The sequence below is a fragment of the Emydura macquarii genome, unplaced genomic scaffold, assembly GCF_026122565.2.
Source record: "Emydura macquarii macquarii isolate MOO-44397 ecotype Brisbane River unplaced genomic scaffold, CSIRO-AGI_Emac_v2 contig_2975, whole genome shotgun sequence".
NCBI classification, from domain to species: Eukaryota; Metazoa; Chordata; order Testudines; family Chelidae; genus Emydura; species Emydura macquarii.
Genome location: NW_027133112.1, coordinates 2266879 through 2294568, shown reverse-complemented (window position 1 = coordinate 2294568; position 27690 = coordinate 2266879). Strand labels below are relative to the sequence as shown.

General features: G+C 39.1%; 1 protein-coding gene across 11 annotated transcripts in view; it reads left to right on the top strand.

Annotated features, from left to right (window-relative positions):
* Positions 1-27690, top strand: part of FHOD3 (formin homology 2 domain containing 3) — a 586676-nt gene that overhangs the window by 456193 nt on the left and 102793 nt on the right. For 8 of the 11 annotated variants that reach the window (XM_067569967.1, XM_067569966.1, XM_067569965.1 and 5 more), the window contains 4 exons: positions 8496-8630; positions 12065-12115; positions 16616-16830; positions 23707-24012. In XM_067569967.1, the coding sequence (XP_067426068.1) occupies positions 8496-8630; positions 12065-12115; positions 16616-16830; positions 23707-24012 (707 nt within the window). The remainder of the gene's footprint in view (positions 1-8495; positions 8631-12064; positions 12116-16615; positions 16831-23706; positions 24013-27690) is intronic. The other 3 variants (XM_067569969.1, XM_067569968.1, XM_067569962.1) reach the window with 1 other exon arrangement.

The following is a 27690-nucleotide window of genomic DNA, read 5'->3' as shown; positions in this document are numbered from 1 at the left end:
TTTGCAACTTTCCAATCCTCTGGTGTAGTCATTGGTTTTAATGAGATTTCATATTTTTCTTAGCAACTAACCCGACTCATTTTCTTAAGTTCTGTCAGAACACTTGGGTTTGTACATCTGACCCTGGTGACTTTTTGCTTTTTTAATTGATCAGTTTGTTCCAGCATCTCTTCTTGATATACCTTGTATATCTGATTGTAACTCATCTTTGTTACCGGAAAATATTAGTCCCAGGGGATGTCTCCCTCACATCACCTTTGGCCAAGCCTGATGCAAAGAAATCATTTTGTGTCTCAGCAATATTCTTTTCTTCCTTAATTGTGCTCCTTTCTGCTTGCTGGTGTAGCATATTCACTGATTCTCTTGCATGCTTCCTGAGATATATAACTGTATTCAGAATATAACTGTATTGTCTTTGGTACCTAATGACACCAGGTATATCTACTAGGAAAGGGAGAAAGATATGAGAGATTAAATGAGAGATTTCAAATATCACTTGAAGGGTATAAGATGAGTCAAAGAGGTTTTCTCACTAGAAGATAACTTTTTAAATTTATAGTTGATACTGCTAAAATAAATGGATCTGGAGAGAAGTCTGTACCACTGCACCAAAAACCTACAGGATAAAATATATTCTCACTGAGCTCCCATAAAATATAACCTTGCAAATTTATTCTTCAATCCAATGTTCTGACTGGCTGCTTAGGCCTTTTTGATATACACTGTATTTAAATACAGTTCAATTTAAATACAACATCAGAGTTATCCGGTCATTGTATTTTCATAGCAGATGTTCATAAATACATGACATAAATAAGCTTGCTGGAGTAAAATGATATGGAAATCTTTTCTCCACTAACTTTAGTGATATTTTAAATACCCTGCTATAATCTTAAGCAGGAAATGCAGCCAAATCCTGGAAATATTTTTCTCTAGAGTACCTTCCCCTCCCCAGGTGCTTGCAACAATGATTTCCTGGCAATCTGGGTGCAGCTTTAAACAGTTTTAGTGTCTCATAGAAAGGGATACTTGAGAATATTAAACAGCTCTTGGTTTAGCTTTTCTACTAAAACGAAATGTTCCTGTAATTGGCTACACCACCAGGGAAGTGCTATTGGAGGAAATTTCCTGGCAGGTTCTCAAAACTGACTTCTTTTGATTAGCCTTCCATCGCTAATCTCTGCTCCAGCACTGTCTATTCCCTCTGTTATATTTGAACATTAAGGAAAAACAGGAAATATATGAAACTAAACAAATTATATGATCCACTGTCCTAGAAGAATACTGCTTTCCCAAGAACAGTTTCCCCTTTGCCTTGTTTTAGGTTCTCTCTCTTCCACCTCTAGCCCACTGCACTCAACCTGTCGGCACTACAATCAACTACTCATTATGAATTAAACTTACCCTGGTGCGTATGCACCACTTAAGCCCTCAAAATAGAGCTCAAATGGAACTTGTAGGCCTTCTGCTAGCTATTGCAAAATCCTTCCATCCTGTTATATCTGTTTAATTCATATAATCAGCTCTTAAGAGCAGTGATTGTTTCTTTCTTTTAGGTATAGTGTGTAGGGAGTAGCAGTTGGTGGTATTTCCCTGATGGTTAGACAACCTTCATTATCAAGCTTTTATTAGGAACTGTTTGATGACTTCAAAATTGGAGCTGCAAGCACTTCTCATTCTCTTCTTTGATATGCATGAACAGGTATTCTACTCTACTTATGTATGTGTAACTCCCACCGACAGCTTTTGGGGGACATGATGGTGGTCTGTGCATGTCAGGAAAGCAGAACAGTCTTCAAGTTATCTGCTGTGCTGATCACGGGAGTATTTAGCCCCTAATTTTAACACCAACTCAGTATTGGGAACAGCTCATCCACCAGAGAGCAGTGCAAAGAGCAGAGATGTACTAAACTCAGCAGTTTAGTTTAGCAGGGTTTTGTACAAACCTTTTTCTGAGTTCTCTTCAGACCAGGTGAGTTAAACTTCAAGTTTCAGATTTTAAAAACACAAAATCTGAAGGGAAAAATGAAGCACAGAAGCCAAGTTCACCTTTCAGGTCAAAACCAATACATTTTGCAAAGCTTCCACTTAAAAGCATGAATGGACCAGATTTACCAAAACCTTCCCTCCTTCCCCATGTTTTTGGTGGTAATTCTACTGAGATATTCTCAAAACATAAGGAAAATTACGCTTTTAAATGAATTAATTGAATTAAACCTTAAACAATTTACAGAATAAACTTGCTAGTTGTTATAGTTCAGTAAATCCCCAAAATGTGCAAGGCATTATAATAATATCGACCTCTGCCCTTCTTCTGCTCATTTTATGTTTCACACAAAAAATGGCACTGCCTTCCTTCTTGTGAAGAAATTTAATAGCTTGGAAGCTGTGGGGAGATCTCTTCTTATCAAAGCTTCATTATTTTTGCTAAATATGCTACGGTACTTTGTACATGATAAAATATTATCTTAAATAATTAAAACCAAACCATGGTTTTCAAGTGTATGAACAAACTAGATCTTGTGAGACATTATTTTTGTGTATATTTACTCACACAATTCAATGACTTGCAATGAGTCTTTCAAGAAATAGCACAAGCTAGTGAAGTTCCATTGAAGTTGCTATATTAAAATAACATCAAGACATGACAATACTTGTTTCAGTGGTTGTCCACTAGTTGAGGCCTTCTGTACCTACAGTATAGGGTAAAGGCATGTATTAAAGACTAGCAAAACACACACTCCCATGTCTTGATGCTATGAAGGTGAGCTGTGTATACATTAAGAGAAGAAGAGCAATTTGCATTTCAGACACACATCTAATGTTTGCTAATTTTGGTCCCAATCTGCAAAGATTTGCATATTTGCTTAATTTTAACCACATGAGTAGTCCCACTGAATTAAAGTTAAGCATGTGTATAAATCTGCAGGATTGTGTTTCCCACTTTAACAATATAGTATAGTTAAAGCCATACAGACCACCTAGTATGAATGCAGTTATACTGCTTTAACTTATTTATTATTTATGTGGAGGGGAACATGCTTTATCAGTATAAGGCACTTTTATGCTGGTATACTACATCCACCCTAGGGGCTAATTGTCAGTAGAAAAATCACACCATAACCCACATAGTTATATAACTGTGTGTAGAGCAGGTCTTCATTCTGAGTAGTGGTTTGTGTGTAGAGGAAAGTCTTTGTGCATTGAAAACCATTGTCCTGGATACCCACTGACCCTGAATTACTGTAACTACCCTGTCACTGTGGCTTCATTTTACATAGCCTTTCAGGCCAGTTAAAAGTCTGACATTAATCAGTTCTTTTTCTTCTGGTCCTTCTCAAGTTTCTCTTTTAAAAGAAATATTAATCTGTAGCTTTATCTCTCTAATTTTTGTTTGTTTTCAAGAGAATTTTTGTAAAGATTTCCCAAGTTATGTTTAGTCTATCTGCAAATTGTTATATCAACAGACTTTTGAATCTGCCCTGCCATGTAGAGAGACATGATACACAGATAATATCCTTAACTATGAAAAGCAATATGGCTCTTGGCAGCTCCGGGTCCTCTTTTTTCTCTTTCTATCCTGGGCAGTGGGTTTATTATGTTAGAGCCAAGAGACATTTACACTTATGTGAGGTCTGTTTCAGACTAGCTATCTGATATTGTTCTCCCCTCATAACATTTTCATAACTTCAGGAGCAGGGACATTGTGGGAAATGGATAATTAGGGCTTGTTCATAAAGACAATTAATAATTCTGGTCATAGTTTAATCATGAAAAATCCTGAGAATCAATCTTTTTTCCAGCTGTCATCATGTACCTTTATATCCTGCGTTCTTTGCAAAGATGAAATGAAATAGCAGACTTAGATATACTTGATAAAATTAAAGATCTTCTGCTCTACTGGCAATGAAGAAAAGACTTCATTTGAAGAAGACTTAGATAATATATCTGTAGTGCTAAGTCCCACTTTGCCAATCCAGCAACTCTCACAATAAAACCTATTCTCTCACCTCAATTCTCAACAAAGATTTAATAGCAAAGGTCTCAAATTCCTAAAGCATCGTCACTTTCACAAAATATGGTACGGACATTTAGTAGTATACGATGTATTGTCGTAAGATGTTTAAACTGAACTATACTTGTAAAAACTTAACAGAACAGTTTGTGATGCATTGAACTTGAATTGTAGCAAACACAATGGATAAGTGTATATAGGTTCTTCTTTATAAGAGTTTTGGCTTGCATGTGGCATTTTTTTACATTTTCCAGGATCCCCATTTACACAAACTGTTTCCCTTCCTCTTTGTTGTCTCTCTCCTGTCTTCTTTAAACAAGATAATGATAAAATAATGGTCCCCTTGCCCTAAAGTCCCAATGTTATGTTGTATAATAATGGTTACAAATCACAAAATTTCAGCAAGGACTTAGACTTCTGGCCATTATTCTAATATTTTCCTGCCACTCATATTCTGTTGATGGGAGTGCTCTTTTTCTCTGATGGGAGTTCTCTTTTAGATGTCCCCATTTTGGAAACATAACGTTTAGATTCTGCTGGCTGTAACATCAGGCCAAACAAGTTTCTTTATATCTTCTACCTCTAATGAAAAAAGAAGACTGTAAATAGTTGTCAGAATAAAGACCCTCTTCATTTGTATGTTTGGAATTGCATCTTTACATTTAAAGCTTGATATTACCATTTCGTCATATATGAAACCAGCCATCATAATATTTGTATACATTAGCTATATGGATAAATTACAGTAATAAACCATGACCATTTATTTACTTGTCTTAACCATTCTCTGTGATCATGTTACACCTTATTGTGAGTTTCTGCAAGGGAGAAACTTTACTTTGAGTATCATTGCTACTGTGATAGAAAAACAGACATTTTAAGGCAAATCTCTTTTAAAAATGGTTGTTATTTAAAAAATTAGTTGAAGACCCTATCATCTTGTTCCATCTGCTTCTCATGCTGTCTGTGTTCCACCTACATACCAACACAGAAGCTACAAATTTATGTAGCTTGGGCACCTATTCTTTAAACAGTTCTTTGAAATATCATGTGTCACACCACACTGCTGTGAAGCATCATTGAAATATGTTGCATGGAGTCAGGGTGTTTCTGGATAAAATCAGGAAGCTATGGGAATCATGATTCACGTTAAAGTATAAACATAATTTAGTACAAGACTTATTGCATATTAAAATGTTAGTCACAACTCATATTAGGGTTGAGGGTTGATATGACTGAATTCCAGACCAGAATATATTAGAGCATAGGAAATGGCATACTGAAACACATAAAATGTCCATGAAGCATAGTACTCTGTCTCTGACAGTGGTCAATACCTGATACACCCCAGAGAAAGCATAATATACGTACAATGCCTCTTTGGGGAAATATTATATCATATGCTGGGAAAGAGGAGTATTTTTCTGATCCCAGCTAGTGATCAACTTATGCTCTGAACCATGATATCTGATAGCTCTAATCATTTTGACCTAGCTAACATAATTACAAATAACCAATTAGTAGTTCTTATTAACTCTGATAGTTGTTGCTGTTAATAATGACTGGGCTATGAACTCATTAGATCTCACAGAAGGATTTTAGGGACAAGTCTGGGTTTCAGTCTCCTATGAGAGACTGGACTCCTTACCTCTACGTATGTATGTCCCTGATCCTTTAGATAGTTGTATTACTCTTTGTCTTATTTATTCATATTATGTGTCCAGAGGCCTCAATCTGAAAACTTGGGTTCCTGTTTATGATGAAAAAACGAGAGGTCTGAACCACTTTAAAGACTAACAAATTTCTGCAGGCATAAGCTTTCGTGGGCTGCAACCCACTTCGTCAGATGCACCACCAGCCCACGAAAGCTTATGCCTGCAGAAACTAAATTTGTTAGTCTTTAAAGTGCTACAGGACTCTCGTTGTTTTTGCTGTATACAGACTAACACAGCTACCCCTCTGGAAGTTTATGATGACGTTATACGAACGTAGTAAAAAGATACTCCCTGCCAAAAAGTCTACAGTATCATAGTAGCTGTCTGGTCTTTTTTCCTTGATCTCCATCTAGTGTTTCTTCAGATTTCATTCAGTTGTAACTGCCCTTGGCTATATATTGAGACTTCAGCCTTCAAGGCAGCTTCCCGGGCTTTCAAGTGATTGGACAAAGCAGAACTGAACTGATGGGAAGAAGTCAAAACTCACAGTTTTGCCTTTTCTCCTGCTTCATTTACAGATGTTTTTACCTGGAGACACTGTCTAGTTTGCCGATTCGTAGAGCAGTCCTTGCATGATATCCTGTACCCATGTTTCACAAGAGCCTTTCATACCACATTAGGGGATAGAGCTGTAGCCTATTGAATCTTAGTATACTGCTGCCAGTATTTTTGCTGAAAGCTCTTTTTGAGGGTGGGTTGAAAGGTCATAATCTGTTTAAAATGTGCTCAAGGGAAAAATTTACCATGCAAGCTGGACTATCAGGGTTTTTTTGGGAGGGGGGAGGAGTTTAGTGTTGGAGAATATTGGAGTTTTTATTATCTGAGTGAGATCCAGCATTGTTATTGTAGCTTCAGCACAGTGCCAGAAACGAGACTTACAGGATATCAAGTTTTATACCCCCTTATGTAATGTTTATCTGGGTAGAATATGACATACTGAAACTCAATTTAATGAAATTATTGAAATTATACTTATACTGACCTGCTGCCAATGCGGCTGAAATGGCCATTTTCTAAAGGATTCCTCTTTGTCTAAATACAGACACACAAGAAAGATACGTTTACAAGAGCAGTTTGGTTTTTTGCTGCTATTGGCTCCACCTGTGAATCAGTGGCACCAGTGACAGAATACCTCGATAGCACAGGGATGGGCATGCTTAGATAGGCTGGTAAGAAGGTCGCTGTGATGAATGGGAGAGTATCTGAGTTCGTAAAGGCAGTGAAAATATATTCTCTCTTGTACTGCTAAGTTTGTGACTGAATAGTTTAAGCAGGTTAGTTTATTTTCAGAGAAGGGATTCATTTCTTTATGACTGTTAATCCTTTCATTTCCAAGCTCACATTCCAAGCTCATAGTTCCAAGCTTATGAATTAAATAAGGGCTTGTCTACACACAAGGGTGTACCACTTTACCAGTATAGTTAAAGCAATGCACTCTCCCTTAGTGTGGATGCAATTATATTGGTATAAAGGCGCTTTGTACCAGGATAGCTATTCACATAGGGGAAGGGGAATAAGCTACACTGGTATAAGGCACATTTATATAACTGCATACGCATGATGGCTTGTACCAGTATATAACTACTTTGGCAAAACGACACACCCCTAACCAAAATAGTTATACTAGTACTAAACGATGTGTAGACCTGGCCAATGACTGGAGAACTCACATCTGCTTTCAATCATGGCTACTCGTTAAATGTATCCACTAATTACAGCAATAATCTATCTTGCAAAGCAAGCATCGGATAAACCCTCTAGAAGAGGTTGCTTTGGTTTCTAGTAGCTGCAGCCACTTTTCATCCTTGATGAAAGGGACCGTGCTGTTTAGCTGAAAACTTACTCAGCTGTGCTTGGTCCTTTGATTCTGTTTTAACAGACAGGTGAACAAGAGCTAAAGATTTGATACCTATTACTAATAGTATGACTTAGCTCTGTTGCACTCTGGTTGTATAATATTTAACAATCAAGTCATAAACTTGGTATAATAAAACTAAGCCCGTTATGCCATTTAATGAACCAGTGTCATAACCGTTAGCACTTTGCCTATATGTTTTACTGATTTCTTCCTGTATTTACTGACATGAAAGGTCCAGATTGCAATATATCTCAGCAAAAAATTCAGATGGTTATTGCAGCAACTGCTAAGATGACAACATTGATAGAATTTCGCAACATAAGGGCAGGTATTAATCAGCCTCATCCTAAATTGCATTCAGATTCCAAAATGTAGTTCTGTTATCTTGTCTTAGTTTAGCTTCTCAGTATACGGTATTCCTTTAGTGCTTATGGTACATCATCGTTTGTAAGTGTCATTGCATAACATGTGTTTGGAAGTGGTAGCAAAGTGTTGCACTTCTATATTTATTTCAGAATCCTATTGTGGAATTCATCTTTTCAGTTAAAGGCATAATGGTGTAAGCATAGAATCATAGAATATTAGAGTTGGAAGGGACCTCATCATCTAGTTGTTGCAGTTGAAACATGCTGAACAATTCTAAAGAAGATTTTGCATGCACCTCAGAGGTTTAAGTTAACTTAAAATTTTTCTAAAACATCTGTAGCTTTTAAGGTCATCACAACTCAATAAAGTAGCAGTTAGCAAGGGTGTATTATGTCAGTGTTTTGATGTATCTTTGATTGAATATTTCCATGTCATTCCATTGTTGGGAATGCCTTTCTGACTACCTGATAACTGCTAACAATTTCTGTCTATGTAACCAATAAAAGTGGCATTGTGAAATGTGATCCTCTTTGGTCTGCAGGCCGGCATTGGGTGGTCTCCTTACATCATCTTATCGGCAGCACCAAGAATCCTTGGCAGCAGAAAGAGAGAAACGACGTCAGGAGAGAGAAGAGAGGTTGCAAAGGATAGAACGTGAAGAGAGAAACAAATTCAAGTAGGAGATACTAGTGTTTATTAATGATTCGTTGCCCTAATGCAATATATTCTTAAATAATTGGGACATTACGTTGTTGTCTTCTTCTTCCAGTTGTGTGCCAAGTTATAAACATGTTTAAAGATTGATATATTAAACAAAGAATTGTAGCATTTAATGAAACTGTCAGCTTGTGTGTGCCCTGCCAATTATACTGGCTAGGTGACTGCAGAGGCCCCGATTCATTAGCTGTTTACTCTCAAACCATAACATCTATAAGATATTGGGGTTTGAGGGAGACATCTCTTGCTGCCTTAATATTTTGGTAAAAGTAAAAGCATTTCACCTTTAAAAGCCTATGGCACTGTTTGAAACATTGCAGTTTTGTAGAATAGTTTACCTCCAGTTAGCTCTACTGCACTGAGAGTAACAGAAAAGAGCTGGATCACAATTGCCGCACAAACGAAATACAGGGCCTAATCCAAACCCCACTGAAGTCAATGAAAAGACTTCCAGTGACTACAGTGAGCTCTGGATCAGGCAGAAAGAGTTAAAATTTATACAGATCCCTCCCAAAAGGGAGAAATCAAACCATTCCAAATTAAATAATGTGCCAAAGGCCAGAAATTCAATATACTTATAAGGAAGCTTGCAGGAGTTCTGGAAATGTGAGATATATAGAATTGGTTAAAAAATTACCCTGTTTGTTAGTTGTACAGAGTGACAGCAGATCTCATCAGAGTGAGACTTCTTGTCTGTCTGCCGTTGTGAAGTATTCTCTGCAAACTGTGCAATAATTCCTCTGTGTCAATCAGGGGTATGAGGAAAAGAATATTTTTCATCAAATCAGAATTTAGCAAGCTATCAAATAGAAAGATTTGCTGTGTCGTCGTCGTCGTCCCCTCCCCCCCCCCTCTCAAAGCACTTATTTGATAGTCCTTAAATGGATTTCAATAAGAATTTCAGCACTCGTTTTCATGTAAATTTGTCTACTGAGATGCAAGATTATGCCCTTTATAATCATCTGTTTTAGTCAGCATCTAAGAAATGGAAGCAACTTAATGTGTCTACAGTGAAGCTGGAAAAAGAGAGTACCACCTTCCCTGTGGTTAGTAACAGAGGTTATATCAAATCACAAATAGAGGAAAACTAAGAAAGTTACCCTAAAGCCTTCTTTAGTCAGAGGAGATGTTCTCCTGGCTCCAGAAGACAGCTAGTTCAGTGAAGAAAAAAGGAGAAGGGCAGGGATGAGGGTACCACAATAGAATACTCAGCAGCCAAAAGCTGCCCGAGTTCTTCTGAAACAGAAGCAATCAGATCCCAAGCCTCAGCTCCTTCCAAAAACTCTCCCTCCAAATGGTATCGTATTGCTACAGCAGGCAGTTAGGAGACAGCCAACAACAGCTTCCAGAAAGGAAACTCCCAGACCTAAAAAGCCACCACAGAGCATTTGGCAGCTTGAATGACAGATCTGCACGCTTCACCAGAAACATGCAGTGATAGTTCTGCTATTGGAGATGGTTCCTAAGGTCAGAAAAATGAGGACATAAAAGTGAAGTTAAAAAAAAATGTTAATCCCATTCCATAAACCCCTCACACTTGTTAAATTAAGAGCATAATCCTGTGAAGTGCTGAATGGCCCAAATTCCTAAATACAGTGGTCACCCTTAAAATTTTCCAGATAGTTAAAATGATGGTTAACTAAATAACTTCTTTGGGAACGTGTGCAATGTTTGAGTTATTTTCCATAGTGGGTATAGAGCTGGGTTTCCCACAGTATGAGACATGTTCTGGGGTGGGGAAGGAGTGGAGAGGATTACCCTGGGGGGCATGGAGAGGCCTCTCAGGGTATGTCTACACTGCAATGACACACCCATGGCTGGCCCATGCCAGCTGACTTGAGCTCTCAGGGCTTAGGCTAAGGGGCTGTCTAATTGCAGTGTAGACATTCGGGATCGGGGTACATCCCCAGCTCTGGGACCTTCTCCCTTGCCCTGAGCCCTAGCTTTGTGAACTTGAGTCAGCTGTCACAGGCCAGCCATGGGTTTTTAATTGCAATGTAGACATACCCTCAGTTTTTTCCAGAATCTCTGCTTTCTGTTTTTTTAAGTTAGTCCCTTAGCTGTTATGGTTGCAAAGAAAATATAGAAAATGTGAACCAAGTGTAACAAACACATTGATGGTATCTTGAGTTTGCAGAGAGCCTGAAACAATAACTTTAAGACATGCATTACATCTTTCATTTCAACGGGCACTAATGCCAATGATGAATGTCGACATTATTGACTATTTCATCAAAGCATGTAAGAAAGGAAATATCAAATTAGAAGGATCTCCACAGTCTGCTCTGAGTGACTGCTCATTTAGGGTAGGGCTTTAATAACACATGGTAGGATTGCTGGGGAGCAAGATCAGTTTCATTCTCCTGAAGGGATCTTACCTTTTTAAAGTCTAGGAACCAGATAATAGTGCAAATATTTAAGAATTTTTATCTATATATATTTGGCAAATTTTTAAGATATGTATGTACAGCCTGGGTATGTGAGTATTAAGGAAGGGGCATGATAACTGGCTGCAGATGTTTGATTGGTGCATGCTCTAAGGATGTTGAGTAATTATTTCATTTGATATACAGGGTATAAAGTAAAGATCTCTGGAGAACTTCCTGGCATTGAGATCATACGCTGAGAAATAGTCTGAAGTGGTGAAATTCCCATCAGTTTTGTCAATTAGACTTGACAAAACACTATAAAATGGACTGTAGAGAACAGTCTTGCATTGGCAGGGGTGTGGGCTGGAGGTTGTAACAGGACTTCTAACCTCTGCAATTCTTATATAACACTATGAGATAAACATGCTGCAAATAATACAATATAATATAACATAAAGAACATTTTAGCAATAAAAATCATGGGTGGGACATCACATCCAGTACTTACACTACCCAAGTGTCAGGGAAAGTTGATCTGGCAAAAGTGAATGAAAAGAGTTACTTGGGGAGTTGTGGGAGAAGAGAGTAGGAAGAACTGGAGGAGAAAGAATAGCAGAAATGTGAGGCCAGATGTAAGTAGTGGCATTTGTAACTTGTCCAAAAGTCAGGGCCATGAAAAATAATAGGCAAACATAGAATTATGTGCCAGAAATTCTATCTTAGGCTTCCAAGCCTGTAATTCAAAGTTGCCCATTTTTATTCTATGCTTAGTATCCTTCCCCACTGTACATATTTGGCACGACGGGTGACATATACTGACTCTATATACATATGAACACACATATGCCCTTTCACAGCTATTCAGACAGCAGACACAAATGTCTTCAGTGAAAACAGTCAACCTTTATTACTTTTAATTATTTTGTTTTAGCTGTCTGTTTCTCTTACTATTTACGTCTGTTACCTTCCTTATTCTTATTTCTTCTTATTTCTTGATTTCCTGTACAACTTATTGCAACTTTAGCCGTGATTATTTAGACAAAAGAGAGGAACTAAGACAAGCAAGAGAAGAGAGGTTTGTACCTATTGCTTCCTGCTTTCAGTTGCTTTCCACTTATTATGTCTATTATTTTGTGACTGTTGGCTATTTAAGTACGCTTTTAACCATGCATGCAAAAGACAGTTTTATTTAAAAAGAAACCTGAAAGAATGTTGTGGTTTCACTAAAATGAGAAATGAGTCCAGTCATGGGCGTAGGAATAAATAAAAGTGCAGCAGGACTGGTATGCATGGGACTGATTGATTACTTAATTTTTATCTGTTGATTTGGGAAATAAGCCCAAGTATTACATTTGCACCAGAAATTTGCCCAAATATTAGTTTGGTCATAGTTCTACTAAACCAGTGTTTCTCAACTGATGGATACCATAAAAATCTTCAGGGGAGGTCAAGAAAGGCAGTCGGGGGATCATGAGGCATTGAAATTTTTATTACTATCTAAAGCAAAGAAAATTTGTTAGCAAAGAAAATCTCATTCCCCCATTCCCAGCACACCTTATCCTTCAGGGTCAAGAATTTTCTCAGAACTACTTGAAACACTCACACAAATACATGATATAGGCTTAGTATTGCTAGCATTGTTACATTTATTATGAAAGAGTAAAAAATGTAACGGAAGTTGCAAAAATTTCGACTTTGAATAAAAGATTACCAATCAGAAAGGTTGGGAAACACTGTACTAAACCGTTAGGTTCCTGCGCCTATGAAAGCAAGTTTTCAAGGAGCACTCAAATAACAGAATTTGTCTTCCAGTAATTTAACTCTGTTTTCAGTAGTGGTTACTAAAGACTAGATGGAATTCTTGTTTTCACCTGCAAAATGTGTGTGTTACTAACCAGATAACAGACAGGAAAAAATCAAGACTGCTACAATTCTGTTTTGCATAACACATGCAGCATCCTTATGCTTGAGAGACTACTTGACAAAGTGACCCATGGAATCCTTTAATGTGAAGGGAGTCCTCTGAAAAATCATCTAACTGGTGGATTTCTCTCTGGCAATAAAAATGATCAGACAGGAGGCAATTTCCTCCTTCAAACTTAGATGAGTCTGACCACCCCTCCCTTCCAAACCTACAGTGCTAAAGTGGCGACTATTAAAAATGATTCTGACATTTCTAAATTCAAACAAAGGCTGGATGTGCTTTCCCTTGTCTTTATAACCAAAAAAATACCGCCATTTAAAGTGTCCTGTGAAATGAAACGCATCTGACCACATAAATATCAAACACTGATCTTAGCTGAGTAAAAACTTTCTCAGCAATCCTGCTTGTTGGCTAGATTTGAAACAAATTAGAAGTGAGCTCTCCAGCATTTTCAAGTTGTAATGGAACTTGCTAAAGTAAGCTGGAGTATTTTCTGGAAGTGTTCGCCAGCAGGGCATCATTGCCATGCTGTCTGAGCCAATTTTACCAATCATGAGCAATGTCTAGGACGTCCTTGAAATGAAAAGCTAAACTTTTAGTTCCTTCTCATGAAAAGGAAAGAAACATCCCCCTTAGACAGTACATAAACGTTGGAGGAAGATCCTACAACAGAGGTCAAATATCAGTCATCCATTGCGTTGGCCTTATGTAATTTTTTATGAAGTCCTTTGCATCAGACAACCTTTGACAGTGGACTTTTATGGGCAATTTTGCAAACATATAATCCCACATTAAAACAACACAGGCACAAAAAGCTCTGTGAAAATCCCCCTTTGTCTAAGTTTCTCCAGATTCCAGGAGCAATGTGCGTAGTGTCACATATTATATGAGCTCCTGTATGCAGCACCTAACGTAATTTATGTCCTGAACCAGAGCCAGTTGAAGTCAGTGAGAGTTTTTCCATTGACTTCAGTAGGCTTTGGATCAGGTCCTTAATGAGGAAGTCAAAAGTTTAACTCTGCATTTCCTTGGTTTTACACGTATGAATCAGCAACATTATTTTAATGTATTTTTGTCTTTGATGGCAGATTGTTTGCAGTGATAGTTTACATATGCCCACACACAGGAATCCTCCAGAACCTTTTCTGGATGTTTACAGTTCAAATGGAAATGTTCAAACGGAAATATTCAAATGGAAATGTTCAAACAGAAATGTTCAAATGGAAATGTTCCTGTTCTTATCCTGACTTAAAGCTGGTGACTTTGCTGATAGAGAAGGTTACGTACCATTCCCAGGGCACTGCTCACAGATCTAGAGAACTTGGAATTATATTTTTATTCTCTTAAACAGAATAAGTGGAATTGATTGCTCATGAAACATACCAAACTGACAACCCAGGAGTTTGCTGCCTTTTAGCCATCGAACAGGTTGAACCATAGGCACTGGCGCTGCAAGTTACCCTGACCTATGGAAGCATGGAGGGCGGCAGTGCCTCAGCTCTGAACTGAAAGAAACATGTAGGAGAGAGACAGTAATTCATTCTTTATACTCATTCAAACCGTGGTCTTCATCAGACTGCCAACAGGGAAGCTAATGTGATGTTGGTTTTGATAATATTGGTACCTGCTCACTAGGAACTGGAATGAAACCATCCACTTGCTTAACATAACTCACTGACCAAATGTTAAATGGTAACAACCTTTGGTCTATTGTTAAAAAGCTCCTTTACTAACGCCGTGAGTTACCCAGTATCCATGTGAGCCTTAAATCTGAATATTCTTCATCTTCAGTTTGTTATGTGATGCCATGAGACCTGCTGCTATAGGGGTTCATTTTTATATTTTAGATATAGTTTGTAAATATATATGCTGACAGACTTCTATTTTCCTTGTGAATTTAATTCTGCAGCACAGCCACAGAAGCTAAAAAGTTAAAACAGCTGAAAAAGAGCTGAGGACAATAAAATATTGTAATTCCCTGTGTTACAGTGGGATCAGCCCAGATCGTTCCTGTAGTGCATTGGCAAATTGCAGCCAGCTGTTCTGTACCTGGGTTAGCTAAGCGATCTATTTGAATGTCTCTTTATGAGTCCGAAGTTCCATCTGCTCAGTTTGTGGGGAGGAGGAAGGCAGAATACCTGACTGACTGCAGTTAAAAATAAGGGCTGGTTTCATTAACTGTGTAACAAAAGACCATGATAATGTTTGTGAAGGGCTTTCTCTTCTTTTGGAAAAAAATCATTCTGTAGAATTGGCTGCATGCTAGAACTGTAAACAGTTCTTATTTTATAACTATACCAGTATGTAGCTTGTTATATTTTCATCCAGAGTCTGTAGGGGTTCCTTTTCCTGCAAAATCTCAGTTCAAAGCATGCCTCTACCTCAAGAGGAATAAAAGAAAATGGAGTTTGTTCTTCATTATTACTGTTTATAATAATGCAAATTGCATCAGAAAACACAAGTGCTCTTCAAAGACATTGTTATATTCTGTATATAGTTATGCTTCTGAATGTGCGTGTGTGTGTATGATTACTATATGCACTAAGCATGTTTGTTACCACATATGGCTGACTTCCTTACCCTTACTGAATTTAGTATACACGTGTACACTAATTCTGCCTGTCAGTGAGGCAGAATTGGGGAAGGGACTGTTCCTTGTTATGATGTGTTTACAGCAGTGGGTTATTGGAGGATGACTACATAGTCTTTCAGGGACATAGGCGGTAGTCTTGATTAACCTGTTTAACAGTTCACTTGTGGGTAATACAAACAGAGTCAGGAGCCTGCTACAGCTGTATTCATAAATTTATTCCTGAGCAAATAATGGTGGATAAAATTAGCAGACATCTGGAAGAGGCACATATTCTAAAGTTATTTTGGTCCAAATGTATAAAGCACAGTATGAAAAATATGATTGGTAGCTGGTCTTAATAAACAGTTAGTGAGTTCTGCCTGCCTAAAATGCAAAACAGATGTATCTTTGTTCTTTTAAACTGACTTTGATGAATAAACTATATGTGACGTCAGGTCCAAGCTATTGGATGTCTGAGTCCGGCAGAGAAATTTTTTAGAATAAAAAAACGAAAAGTTTCCATTGTAGACTCTGGAGAGAACAAAGTGAATTCCAGTGCATTGCTCTTAGAGCAAATAAAAGCAGGTTCAGAGTCTTAGATAGTTCTTAGCCCAAACATTTATTATTGGTATTATTTTCAGGGAGAGCTGGTTTTCAGGGAGAGCTGGACTGAACCACTTTCCCTCTCCCTGCAGCAAGTCTGGGACTTCGGCTATTTGCATCAGTTAGGTGGCTGGGTTTTTTGGAGGGGCTTTTTGGGGGGGAGGAGGGGTTAGAGGGAGCATGCAAATGCTTCCAAAAGGAGGAAGGCAGGATTGTGTAGGCAGGATGCAATATCAGAGGAGGGTTTAATGTTACCATTTTTTGCTTTTGTTTTGTCATGAGCAACTTAACATTTTTTTGGTTAATATCTTTTGCTTTGGTGCACTTTTACTGGCAGACTGACCCCGCAGTCCATTTAGCACTGTACTCCTTGTGTCAGGAAGTCAGCTCATTCTCTGCAGGTGCTTCATCCATAAACAAGCATCAACCACTGGCTTCTCTTTCTTTACGGAAACCCTTTGGAATTTAACTTTCAGATACAAATACTTGGAGAAGTTGGCAGCTGAGGAGTATGAGAAGGAGCTGAAAAGTCGGAGTATATGCCGAGGCAGAAGCGAGCTGTCCTTGAACTTGAGCTCTCCTTCGGCTCCATCCTCTCCCATTCCCAAGTGCATCAGCCCAGCATCCACAGAGTCCCAGGAGGAGTTGAAGACCCCCTCGACAGCCCGTGGGACACCTCAGCCCCCTGAAGGTGAGTGCAGACAAGGATGGGGAGAAGGGATCTAATTCCATCATTGCCTCTCTCCATTTAGCAGTTTTTTGTGCATGAATACAGGAGTATAACCATCTAGGGTGTCAAGACTCATTTCAGGGGTCCTTACTTGACAGATCAGTCTACGCTGTCTGTCTGAATTTTTCTCTTGCTTTCTCAAATGCCTTCTGAGCTACTCATGTTAGGAATATGTTATACTTCATAGTTGTTATTATTTATGTTATTATTATCGCCCATTGTTATTAAACCAAAATAAATAGAAAATGCAACATACAGCGGTTCTGATTTTTAGCATCATGTTCCTTGTATATCAGTAGTTGCTGAGTACTAAAACAACAGTGCTCCTGCCAACACATTTTGCTTATGTGGATTCTCTGAAAGAAATGCAATTGCAGAATGCCAAGATTATAATAATCTTCTAGCACAGCACAGGCTGAAGGTGCCAAAGGGAAGAAATATTGAATGTAAGAGGGAATTTTGTTGTTTATTTTTAACACCCACAAAAAAATCTTAAAATTGAAGCAAAACTGGTAATGGAGAGCAAATGCAATTAGGAAGAAGGAAAGTATAATTAGTATTTTATGTGGTTTGTTTCTTGTCCTATAATTAATTGCCGTCCAGAGTGATATTGTGCATGTACATCATTCCACCACTTGCATCATGTGTCCCTCCCTCCAAAAAAACCCGCAGACTTACAGAGATGTGTATTCTTGCCACATGACGCTGCATTAACACTGGGAGCCTCCGTGCATGTTGAGGATGAATTATTACCATCGTTTACTTTGATTTGATTTGATTTCCTGCTACATGCGACTGGTGATTAGTGCTTCTGTAATTTGCACTAGGTTTTATTGAGTATTATGGCTTTGAAGGAAAAAGATACTGATGTTGCCCTTTAATTTTGGGTGTGTTTACTCTCATAGTGTTAAATACTTAAGTTTATTTAGTTTGAGCTTGCATGATTTCTTAATTCCACTACCAATTTCTTTGGATCGTAGAGCCCCCACAAGTCTCTGTGGAATCATTGCTCAGAAAATATGGATATTTTCCTCTAACATTTGTCTTTCAAAATATTTAGAATCCCAGTTCTTCAAATCCATTGTTTCTTTAGAACGAATGGATTTTTCCACCATTAGGATTTCAGAACTGGGTAAGGAAGAAGTATCTCTTTTATGATGATGATTTTAACATATTTCCCCTGGAAACATTTTTTTAAAATGACAGTATAAAATGGAGCATATAGTAGAACAGGTGCAGAGAGCAACTCCAGGCAGTTGGACAATGGAGAGGCTATCAGCAGCCAGCCAGCAGGTGCACAGGGCTTTTGAAGTGAAGCACCTAACAAAAACAGGTGTCCATGGAGGCAGCTAAAGGATAGTACCTGGGAAGTGGGCAAAGCAGCAACAGGCGCAAAGCAGGTGGGCAGGGCAGCACCAGATAAAATTCAGCAGAAAGCAGCTGCAGGCATTCATCTGGTAGCTAGAGAGCATCAGAATATGTTATTTCAGTGGGAGTTTGGCCTGAGTAAAGACTGCTGAATCAGGCCTTCAGTCAGCATTAGGAAGGCAGCATTGGGGATTTGGCAAGAGGAGCAGGGCAGCAAATTAGGCTGTCTCCTAAAGAACAGGCAGGTAGAAGTGAACTGGACAACACTGTCAGCATGTGTGCAAGTTTTGGTGCCATGTGCACTGAGCACCTCATGCACTCTAATGTATGCCTCACAAAAATCCTCTGCAGTCGGAAATATGATTCTCCCCCTTTTATGAATAGAGAAGCTGGAACACTGACTTGCATACGGTCATATAGGAAGGCTGAGACAAAGCTAGGAATTCAGCTCTCTGGAATCCCAGTCTAATGCTTTGACCATAACTCTCTGCTTCTTCCCAAGCAAAGAGAAAATTGCAGGAGAAAAACACATATTAAATTCTGTGCACAATAAGACACAATCCTTCATAGAGGTGTGTTAATTTCCATGTGATGTTTTCCTGCAGAATTCTGTAGTGCCTCTCTTTAATAACAAAACATTAGCTCCATGCTTTTGGTTGGGATGTGACTGAAGGGAGATTTGCCATCTGGCTGAGTTCACAAGTCTGGGGACACTCGGGGGTGTACCATGCCTATGCAGCTCAAAAAAAGGATTCTCACCAGCCTAGTGGACTCAGGGTGTACTGAGACATTTGAGCCAGGAGGGCTTGATTAGAAGTGAACTTCTGCTGATAGGTCATCTGTGTCCATGGAGATGCATGTACACATCCCTCTCCAAGTAGGGGCTGAGAAGGCTGACCCAAAGTGGGATTATCCAGTTCAGATCCTGGGCAGCTATTAAGGAGCAAGACTGGGAACCCTTTTGTTCTCTTATTGGGCTCGTAGGACTGGCTCGCAGCCACATATGAGGAAATACCACAGTTGTTAGAGACACCTAGTCCTCTGGCAATCACAGGGTTCTTTGCTGGTTGGGCCTGAAATGGGTTGTGCAGAGGAAGGGGGTGGGAATACAGGATGTGCTGGGAAAGGCTCTAGTAGGGAAAGTATGAAACAGGATGGGCAGCTTCGTCTCCAGACCCACCAGGTTAACAGATGTCTGAACCCTGCAAGGAGTTGCTTATTTAGGCCCGGATCTTGTAGACATTGTATGTATACTTCACTTCAAATTCATAAGTAGCCCCATTGAAGGAAATGGGACTAGTCAAATGCTTAAAATTAACTAAGCATGTGTGGAAGTGTTTGCAAGATTGGGGCCTGGCTGAATATAATGCAGGTGGCAGTGGCCCACTTAATCAGAGGAATCTAGGGCCTGGGGGGAGCTCTCCTAAGAGTGGAATCTCTGCGGGCCTAAGAGTGGAACTGCCAAAGCTGGACTTCAGCCCAAGCTTTTTGTTTGTTTTGTGTTAACTTGTCCATTTGTCCACTCATAGGTCTGCTTGCTGGCTATTCCCCCAGGCTCATAAAGCATCCCTTGGATGATAAGGAGGCAGCATATGTGGGAATCACAGGCTCTAGAGAGGTCAGCTAGTCCATGTCCCTGCTAGTGCTGAAAAGAGAAGCAGCTGCCAGGCAGGTTGGGAGCCATTGTATCCGATGATGTCTGCAGTTTCTTGCCCAACCACTGTTGTGAGTTGGTAGAGTCACATGCAGGGTTGGGAGTCATGCGAGAAAGATGGAGGGGAAAAGAGAGAGGGATAAATCAAGGATTAGGGTAGGTCGAGGAGAGAGGAAAAGCCACTAGGGGATGAGGTGTGGGTGTTATACTGAGACTGGTGTTGGTTAGGTTAGATATACATTGAGGATGGGTGAGAGAAGGTAGGACTGTGTACATTAACAATCTTATACAGTGGAATCCATCTGAATTATGTTAGGTCTTCTGAATACAGCTAATAATTTTTAGGTTTTAAGAAATTCAGCTTCCTGACTTTTACTTTGGAATTATACAGTGCTGATTAGTCTTTCAGCAGCAGCAGCAATGGAAATCTAAACACCTGCAGTCCAGCACTCACAGCTTCCATCTTGGAACTTGATAGTAGTGGGGTTTCATAACTTCTTGGAAACTCTGCAACTCCAGCATTCACTCCTCTGTCAATGCCTCACTTTTCTCTTCCTGTAGTAGATTTGTATTGTTTCATTTTTTGCAGAAACATAACTAGACAAATGATACAAAACACCATGCATCTTAAAATCTCTTCAGACTCCCTCCTGTTTGTATATCCAACCTCAAACTCCCGTTCAATTAAAGAAAGTAACTTATTCACCCAATTTGTTTTAATTGTAAAAATTAAATAAAATCGAATTTTGATAGAAAGGGAAAGTGGTTTAAATGTTACCAAGGGGAAGTTACAACTATTCCATAAACTTTAGTAAACTCAACTTGATCTTAACAAGCACTGCACACACACACACACACACACACACACAAAATGAATCTGAGGTAAAAACATGATAAGCACTATATTCACAGTGGCATTGCCCTTCCAGTACTTCAGGAAAACCTACTTTGCTGCCATTAGTCCAAATGTAAATCAAAGTCTTTCCTCTTGAAACCAAATCCTTTATGTCAGAAGCATAATTGTAAATGCATTGCTACTAGTGTGACAATGCGTGCATCCCTGCCTTGGCCTACCAGTATGCTTCAACACATATCTGGAGGGCTCATCTATAGGGATCAGAGGATGTTTACTTTTTTAGTCTTGGTCTCTACACTGTGCAAGATTGCATATTCTCATGGTTTTTCTGATGTGAAAACTGGTCCAATAGATGCTCGACTGAAACCAACAATTAATTTTACCAAATAAACATCTGCTAGGAATGAAGTTTATCACATCAGTATATATTCTCTACAATATCAACATGACCATTACATTTAATATATAGTGCAACTGCAAGAGATAAATGTATGGTGAGCTCACTATTTTTATTCTGTCTGTGATGCATGTTGAATATTTAGTATTTTGGGGTTTCATTGACAGAAGTTTTGGTGAATTTACATTATTACTTATATTGTTTTGGTATATTTTGCATCATTTGACACTATCTCAAAAGCTAGTGAGACACCATCAAGGTAGCTGAGTAACAGAATTTCCATCTTCTGTTCTGGCAGTGCTGTTCTGTGTATTACAGCATTAGAAAGGTCAGAATACTAGGCACTCCCTGAACTAGAGGAAATAAATAACATACTCCAAGATACTATATTGCTATTTACACTTAGTTATATATTGGCTTGTATTAATGTACCACTTCCATCTACTACACAGGAAATATTCCAAATGCATAGAAACTGTAAAACCTCTTCTAAGCTATTTTATGTTTAGTTTATTCAGCTCCTAAACATTAATCAGATATTCCCAATTCTTTCTCCTGTTAAACTAAAATCTCTGTTGCAACCTCCTAACCATGGTCAGGAAAGTTTGAAAGGTTGAAAGTTCTACTCTGTGTGCCAGTTGTATAAAGGTGGGCTGATGATTGTAGCATCTGCATATATTGTAATCACTTATCATTACAAGGTGGCAAATTCATAGATTCCCTCAAATATCTCAGTATCATGTTAGTTCAGTGCTCAGCTATATGACACAACCTGACTTCTTAAGGACATCAAAGGTTGTACCTCAGCAGTATTGTATTTCTGGCTTATCTTGAAAAGAGATAGTAGTTTCCCTATGCTCTGTGAGTTGTGGCTCAAATGTCCACTCTGTAGTTCAAATTATTCACCCAATTAATGGAGCTAGATCAGTTCTATATGTAATGCTGATTTTCTCTGGGGTAATGCATGGGTGTGAGACACCTTAGATATGATGCAGAGACTTAGACAGGGTGACATCCTGGCCACATTATCTTCAAGGGACTTCACTCATAACCTTTATTATCATTTACAAATAAAAAAATCATACTTAGTAGGAAGTGTGAAATTAGGGATATTACAATACCAAAACCACATTACTGAACACTGTCTTTTAGGTTTAGTCATGTGATCTGGAAAGGCGTGTTTCACAGAAAGATAAAGATAGGCTTAATTCAACGTACAAGCATGCATTCTTAGAAAACATGGCTGAATTTTTGTCTCAGGATGTGAAATGCCTGTGTACTGAGAATGAGAGAAACTTAGAGAATCCTCATTACCTCCATTGTTTTGTGCATTTGCTTTCTCAGGTTAAATCTATTTACCTTTTCTCTAAAGGACTGAAATTTTTAGATTGCACTTCCATGTTACAGTCTTTCACCCAAAGGCTCAATTGAATTCTAGTCTCTTTAGTTCTCAGAAAATGTCATGTCATACGTAGCTGAGTCCAGAAACCACTACAGGTCCTGAAGTGTATATTGGCATATTGTAAATGAAAAGTATGCAACAAGGGGAAAAAATCTAATATGATTAAGGTATTGTAGTTCAACCATCTTCACAAGATATAACACAGAGATGATGCGACGACTGTGCAAACCTAATATGCATGTGCATTTTCATCACTTTTGCATGGCCATTTCAATTTGCCGAGAGTTGTGGGCTGCTTGATGTGAATATGTATGGATACTTTCCAGTGCCTTCACAGAATAACAAAAATTCTTGCATGTAAAAATCTGCTGTTTCAGCTGAAAACTATAAAGGTGAATGACTGAATTTCACTGTGTCAGTGATAAAGCAAGGAGGAGGAAACCAAGTGCACCATCAACAATGTATGCCATCTGCCAACCAATTAAAAGCTAAATTTATGCCATATGCCATCCAATTGGAAGCTAAATTTATGCCATATGCCAAGCAGTTGGAAGCTCAGTTCAGTTTTGATGTGGCTATTATGAAGTAAATATGCATGAAAAACATATGCTTTCTGTCAACCAAATGTATGACACTGTCATTTCCAGACTGTGCCATTTACCATGCTTGTAAAACTAACATTTATATCTTTTTGTCGAAGCAGTCCACATCAGGTGAAAAAGAAGTCACATAAAAATTCCTTCAGAAATTCCAGGGGATTCAACGAAAAGGCATTGCTATTCTCTACCTACTTTTTGTTTAAATCATTCCTCATAACTCAGTCTATGTATTGAGCTTTCATTGCTCGACATAGATTGGATGCTCATTTCCTAATGGTCCAACTCTTTCTGATGACCACAATAACCAAACTTCCGATGAACTGTATGTAAAAAATAACGGATTTGGTTCAGATTGTAAGCGAACATAAATCAAGCAAGACCTGTCCCGTTACACCCATGTTTGGTGCTGTCTTCACAACAATGATCAGCAATCTCTCGCTCATAAAGCTAGACTCTCCGTGGACAAAAAAGTCACTCATAAATTTTTCACATCTCACTCATTTGGCGACCAAGAGAAATTGTTGTTAAGTGAATCTTTTTCTCCATTGTTCTCTCCACCAGTGAGTGCCAGTGAACCTGAACCAGAACCTGAGCCAGAGACAGAACCAGAACAGGAAACTGAGGCAGAGGCCGAGCAGGGAACGGAGACACCACAGGAAGTAGAGGCTACGGAGGTGGGACCAGAGAGTGAGGTGGAGCAAGGTCCTGAGCGAGAGCCAGAAGAAAGTGCAATACTCAGTGAAAAAGAGAGGCAGAATGAGGAAGTGAACGAAAAAGACAACTGTTCTGCATCCAGCATATCCTCAGCAAGCAGCACTTTAGAGAGGGAAGAAAGAGAGGACAAGTTAACCAGTGACAATGAAACTGGTAAAGTGAAGCTTTTTCAATACATGAAGGCTTTCCCATAAAGGATATGTTAAATCAACAGCTTTGGTGTAAAGCTAATCGACAAACAAACCCTTTCAGCCTGTCCTTCATTAGTACTTCTTTCTTTATGGCCCAAATCCATAGCTGCTCTGTCTGTGGAGCTCCATTGACTTCAGTGGGTTTTGTGTGTGCTGAGCAGCGGAAGAATCAGGCCTTAGTAAAATAAAAATTTCTTCTTCCTTCAAGGTTAATTTTACTAACTAGTTAGAGACTGTTCCTGCCACCAGCCTACATCCAAAGCTCCCAGTGAATTCAATTGGGTGTCTCCAATAGTCTGAGAGCCCTAGGATAGTTTGTCATGAGATTGCAAATGCCTGTCTCCATGCTATTCACTATCATGACTGTTAGCCCTAATGTTAATGCTATAGGAAATTCTGTGAGGTGCTTATCCAGGTGCTACATTTCTTTCTTTTCTTCCATCTTTCCTGTCTTGGTCAGATATCAGAAATGCAGGGAGATGCTTTTTTGAAGTTGCTGATAGACCTGGAAAAAACTGACCATGGCTTGGGTGGGAAAGGCATGAGGAGTACATGGTCCTAAAGAGAACACTTCCACAATAGCCAGCAGTAATGACTATTTACTAGGCATACTTAAAGGATGTCACTGCCTGCACATATACACTAGGCTTCAGCCTGCTGGGGAAGGGGTTGTGCCACCTAAAATTTCCTCTTGGGAGGTCCAACTTCACATGGCCAACAGCCCATGCCTCTGACTAAATGGCAGATTTTGACCCTTAGTATTCTGATTCTTATACAATTATTTACTCTTGAGTGAATTGCTATAATGTAATCTAAATGGCCTCTAAATCGTATTGAGGCACTGCAGTAGAGTGCACTGTTCTAAATGGTACATTTTAGGTGTTAAAATAAATTAAGTATCATAAAATATGAAGTATATAGTCACTCTTTCCTGCTGAAATAGGAACTGTTTGAAATCATAGAGATCATGTCTTGGTGGTTAAATTGCCAGCCATCTGGCATTCACATTTTTTTCATAGATTCCAACGACAGATCATCTAGTCTGACCTTTTGAGTAACACAAGCCATAGAATGTCCCCAAAACAATTCTTTTTGAACTAATGCATATCTTTTTTTAAAAATCCAATGTTGATTTAAAAATTTCCTGTGATGGCAAACCCCACCTCTTTTTTACAGGAACATGTTACTAAAATGTTACAGGTTCACTATTGCTTCATTATTTAAGGGTCATCTTCTACTTTTCTTCAGTGCACACAACTCCCCTTGATGTCAATGGTCAAGGCTGGAACCATGGCTCCTGAATACCACAGTACCCTTGAAGAAGATGGCTAGATAAATGTCTGTTTAAAAATATAAACCCAAAAGATGGGTTGAGGAATTAGTTCCAACGAATTTCTCTCTTTGAGACAAGAGTTCCACCTGAAAAGGGCACAGCCAGCTTCAAGGACAGTCTTATCATAAATTTGGATCCCTTGCCTTGAGGTCAGCAGAGGTTGTGTTATATTGCAGATAATGAAAAGTGGCTTATAGGAAGAGGCATTGTTTATGCCTGCACTGTTATTGCTTAGGGCTGTGCGGAGACTAACATAGGAAATAAATTATAAAAGCTCACACACTCACTCACTCTCTTCCTACCACTCCCTTTCTCTACCAGTTTAAGGATGGTAGAGCCTCCATTTTAGAAAAGATAATGAAAGGCTTTGAACATATAGGGGTTGTAGACTGTCCTCTTCTTCCTCCTCTCCATGTAGTCAAGATGTTGCTAACTGTCAGTATTACAGATTACTCAGCTGGTTCTCAGCAAATACTGTACTGACTAAGAAACAGAGTGTGGCTCTCATCACACTGTGGCATCGTCCAAATGTAAACGAGGAGAGAATGGGTTACAAAATTTGTTCACACTCAGCACATTTTAGTCCTGGCTGTTTCCAATGTGATGAACTTTAACTTCTTGTCACACTGAATCCATCTCTCATATGCTTTTGTGTTACTGTTTTGGTAGTGTACTACAGCTTAATGAAAGGCCAGCTTTTTAAAGTTGACAAGTTTTAGCAGTATAGTAAAGGCACTGTGGTTTGAGAGACCTAATATGTTGTGAATTACTGAAGTTTGCAGTTTAGCAAATAAGGGAATAAATACAGAATTAGAAATCAAGCAGAGTGCTTGGTTTGCATGGGTTATTTTTGCATTCCTAAGGTTTTGTGCTTTCTCAGACAGTTCTCAGATTCCAGGAAAGGAGCTGTCATTCATGGATTACATTGCTGTGCCTGCCCAGACACAGCAGGGGCAAGGAAATGAAGTGTTTGGTTTTTGGCTCCTCCTTCCTTAGCATCAAACACACTGATCTATGCTTTTTCCAATCTCTCTCCTCCTAGGTAGCACTGCAAAGCAGTGGCCAGGAGAAGCAGTGTGCAGGGAGTGTGGAGAGAAAGAGGGGAAAATCGATACAGGAGTAGCAACAGCAGAAGGCTTTACAGAGATCATCTTGTTTGGCTAGTGAAAACTGAGGTAGATCTTGGGAGACTAAAACAGAGGTGCAAACTCTGTTAGGGAATTTTGATTGAGCAGTATTGGAAAGGAATCAAATCTAGGGAGACTACAGAAGGTGGGAATCTGGAGAGGGCCAAATCTTGTGGGATTTATAGAAAGGAGTCTGTAGGAAATCTTGGACAGTTCTGGGACAGTTAGGGAATTAAATCTGATTAGGAATTGGTCTTTGTGACATCCATAGTGAAGGGGAGGAGGACAGTCTGGAGAAATCAGGTTTGGAGAAATCTGGAAGACAAATCTTGGAGAGAGAAAAAGTGAGGGAGCAATCCTGTAGATGGGACCGTGAAGAAAAGGGATGAATGAAGGGTGTCACAGCTCAGGGCAATGGCACCTGTATTCTCTGCTCTGTGGTCCATTGAGGGCACCCACTCTAGACTTCAAGCTCATCAGCCATCATCTCCTTTGGGAGGAGACCTGCATCTCTCTCCCGCCTGACCAGGGTTTTTCTAGACTGTACAGTTCCCTGCATATATTCTTGTATTCCCCAGCAAGCCAAACTGCCTAAACAGGCTAGCATCCGTGCTTTGCTTTTTCTCTGAAGGCTTATGAATAGCATAATTGCCAGCAGTTACGAGTTACCACGCAGCCCTTTATGAGCAAGCCCATTTATTCTTAAAGTAAAAGTTTTACAGAGAAAACATATAAAACCAATAAATGTTCCTATATGCATGCTAAAAGCTTACCAGTGCTCATCCATCAGTCTTATATGGCCAAAATCCTTTCAACCCTCCCCAGGAATGATTGAGGCCTAACTTGGACAGAGGTCCTCTCTGTTTGCCGGATCAGAGTCCTAAATCAGTTTAAAATCAGGCTATTTCTCCCCAAAAATCCTTTCTTTGTTTGATGGCCTCTGGAGAAGCTAGTTTGAGCTAGTATATGTGAGCCTCTCCAGTGGTGATAACTCTCTGGAGATGTTACAGCCCGAGTGAATTTGCCTAATCATCTCCCACTGTTCTTTGTTCCTGAGGGAGCTGTAGTCACCTTCCCCCATGGAATTACATATAGTCCCTGGCCTACAATGATAGATACATTTAATACACTAAGATCTCCCAAAGATACTGCAGGAAGTTGCCATATCTGTCACAAAGGG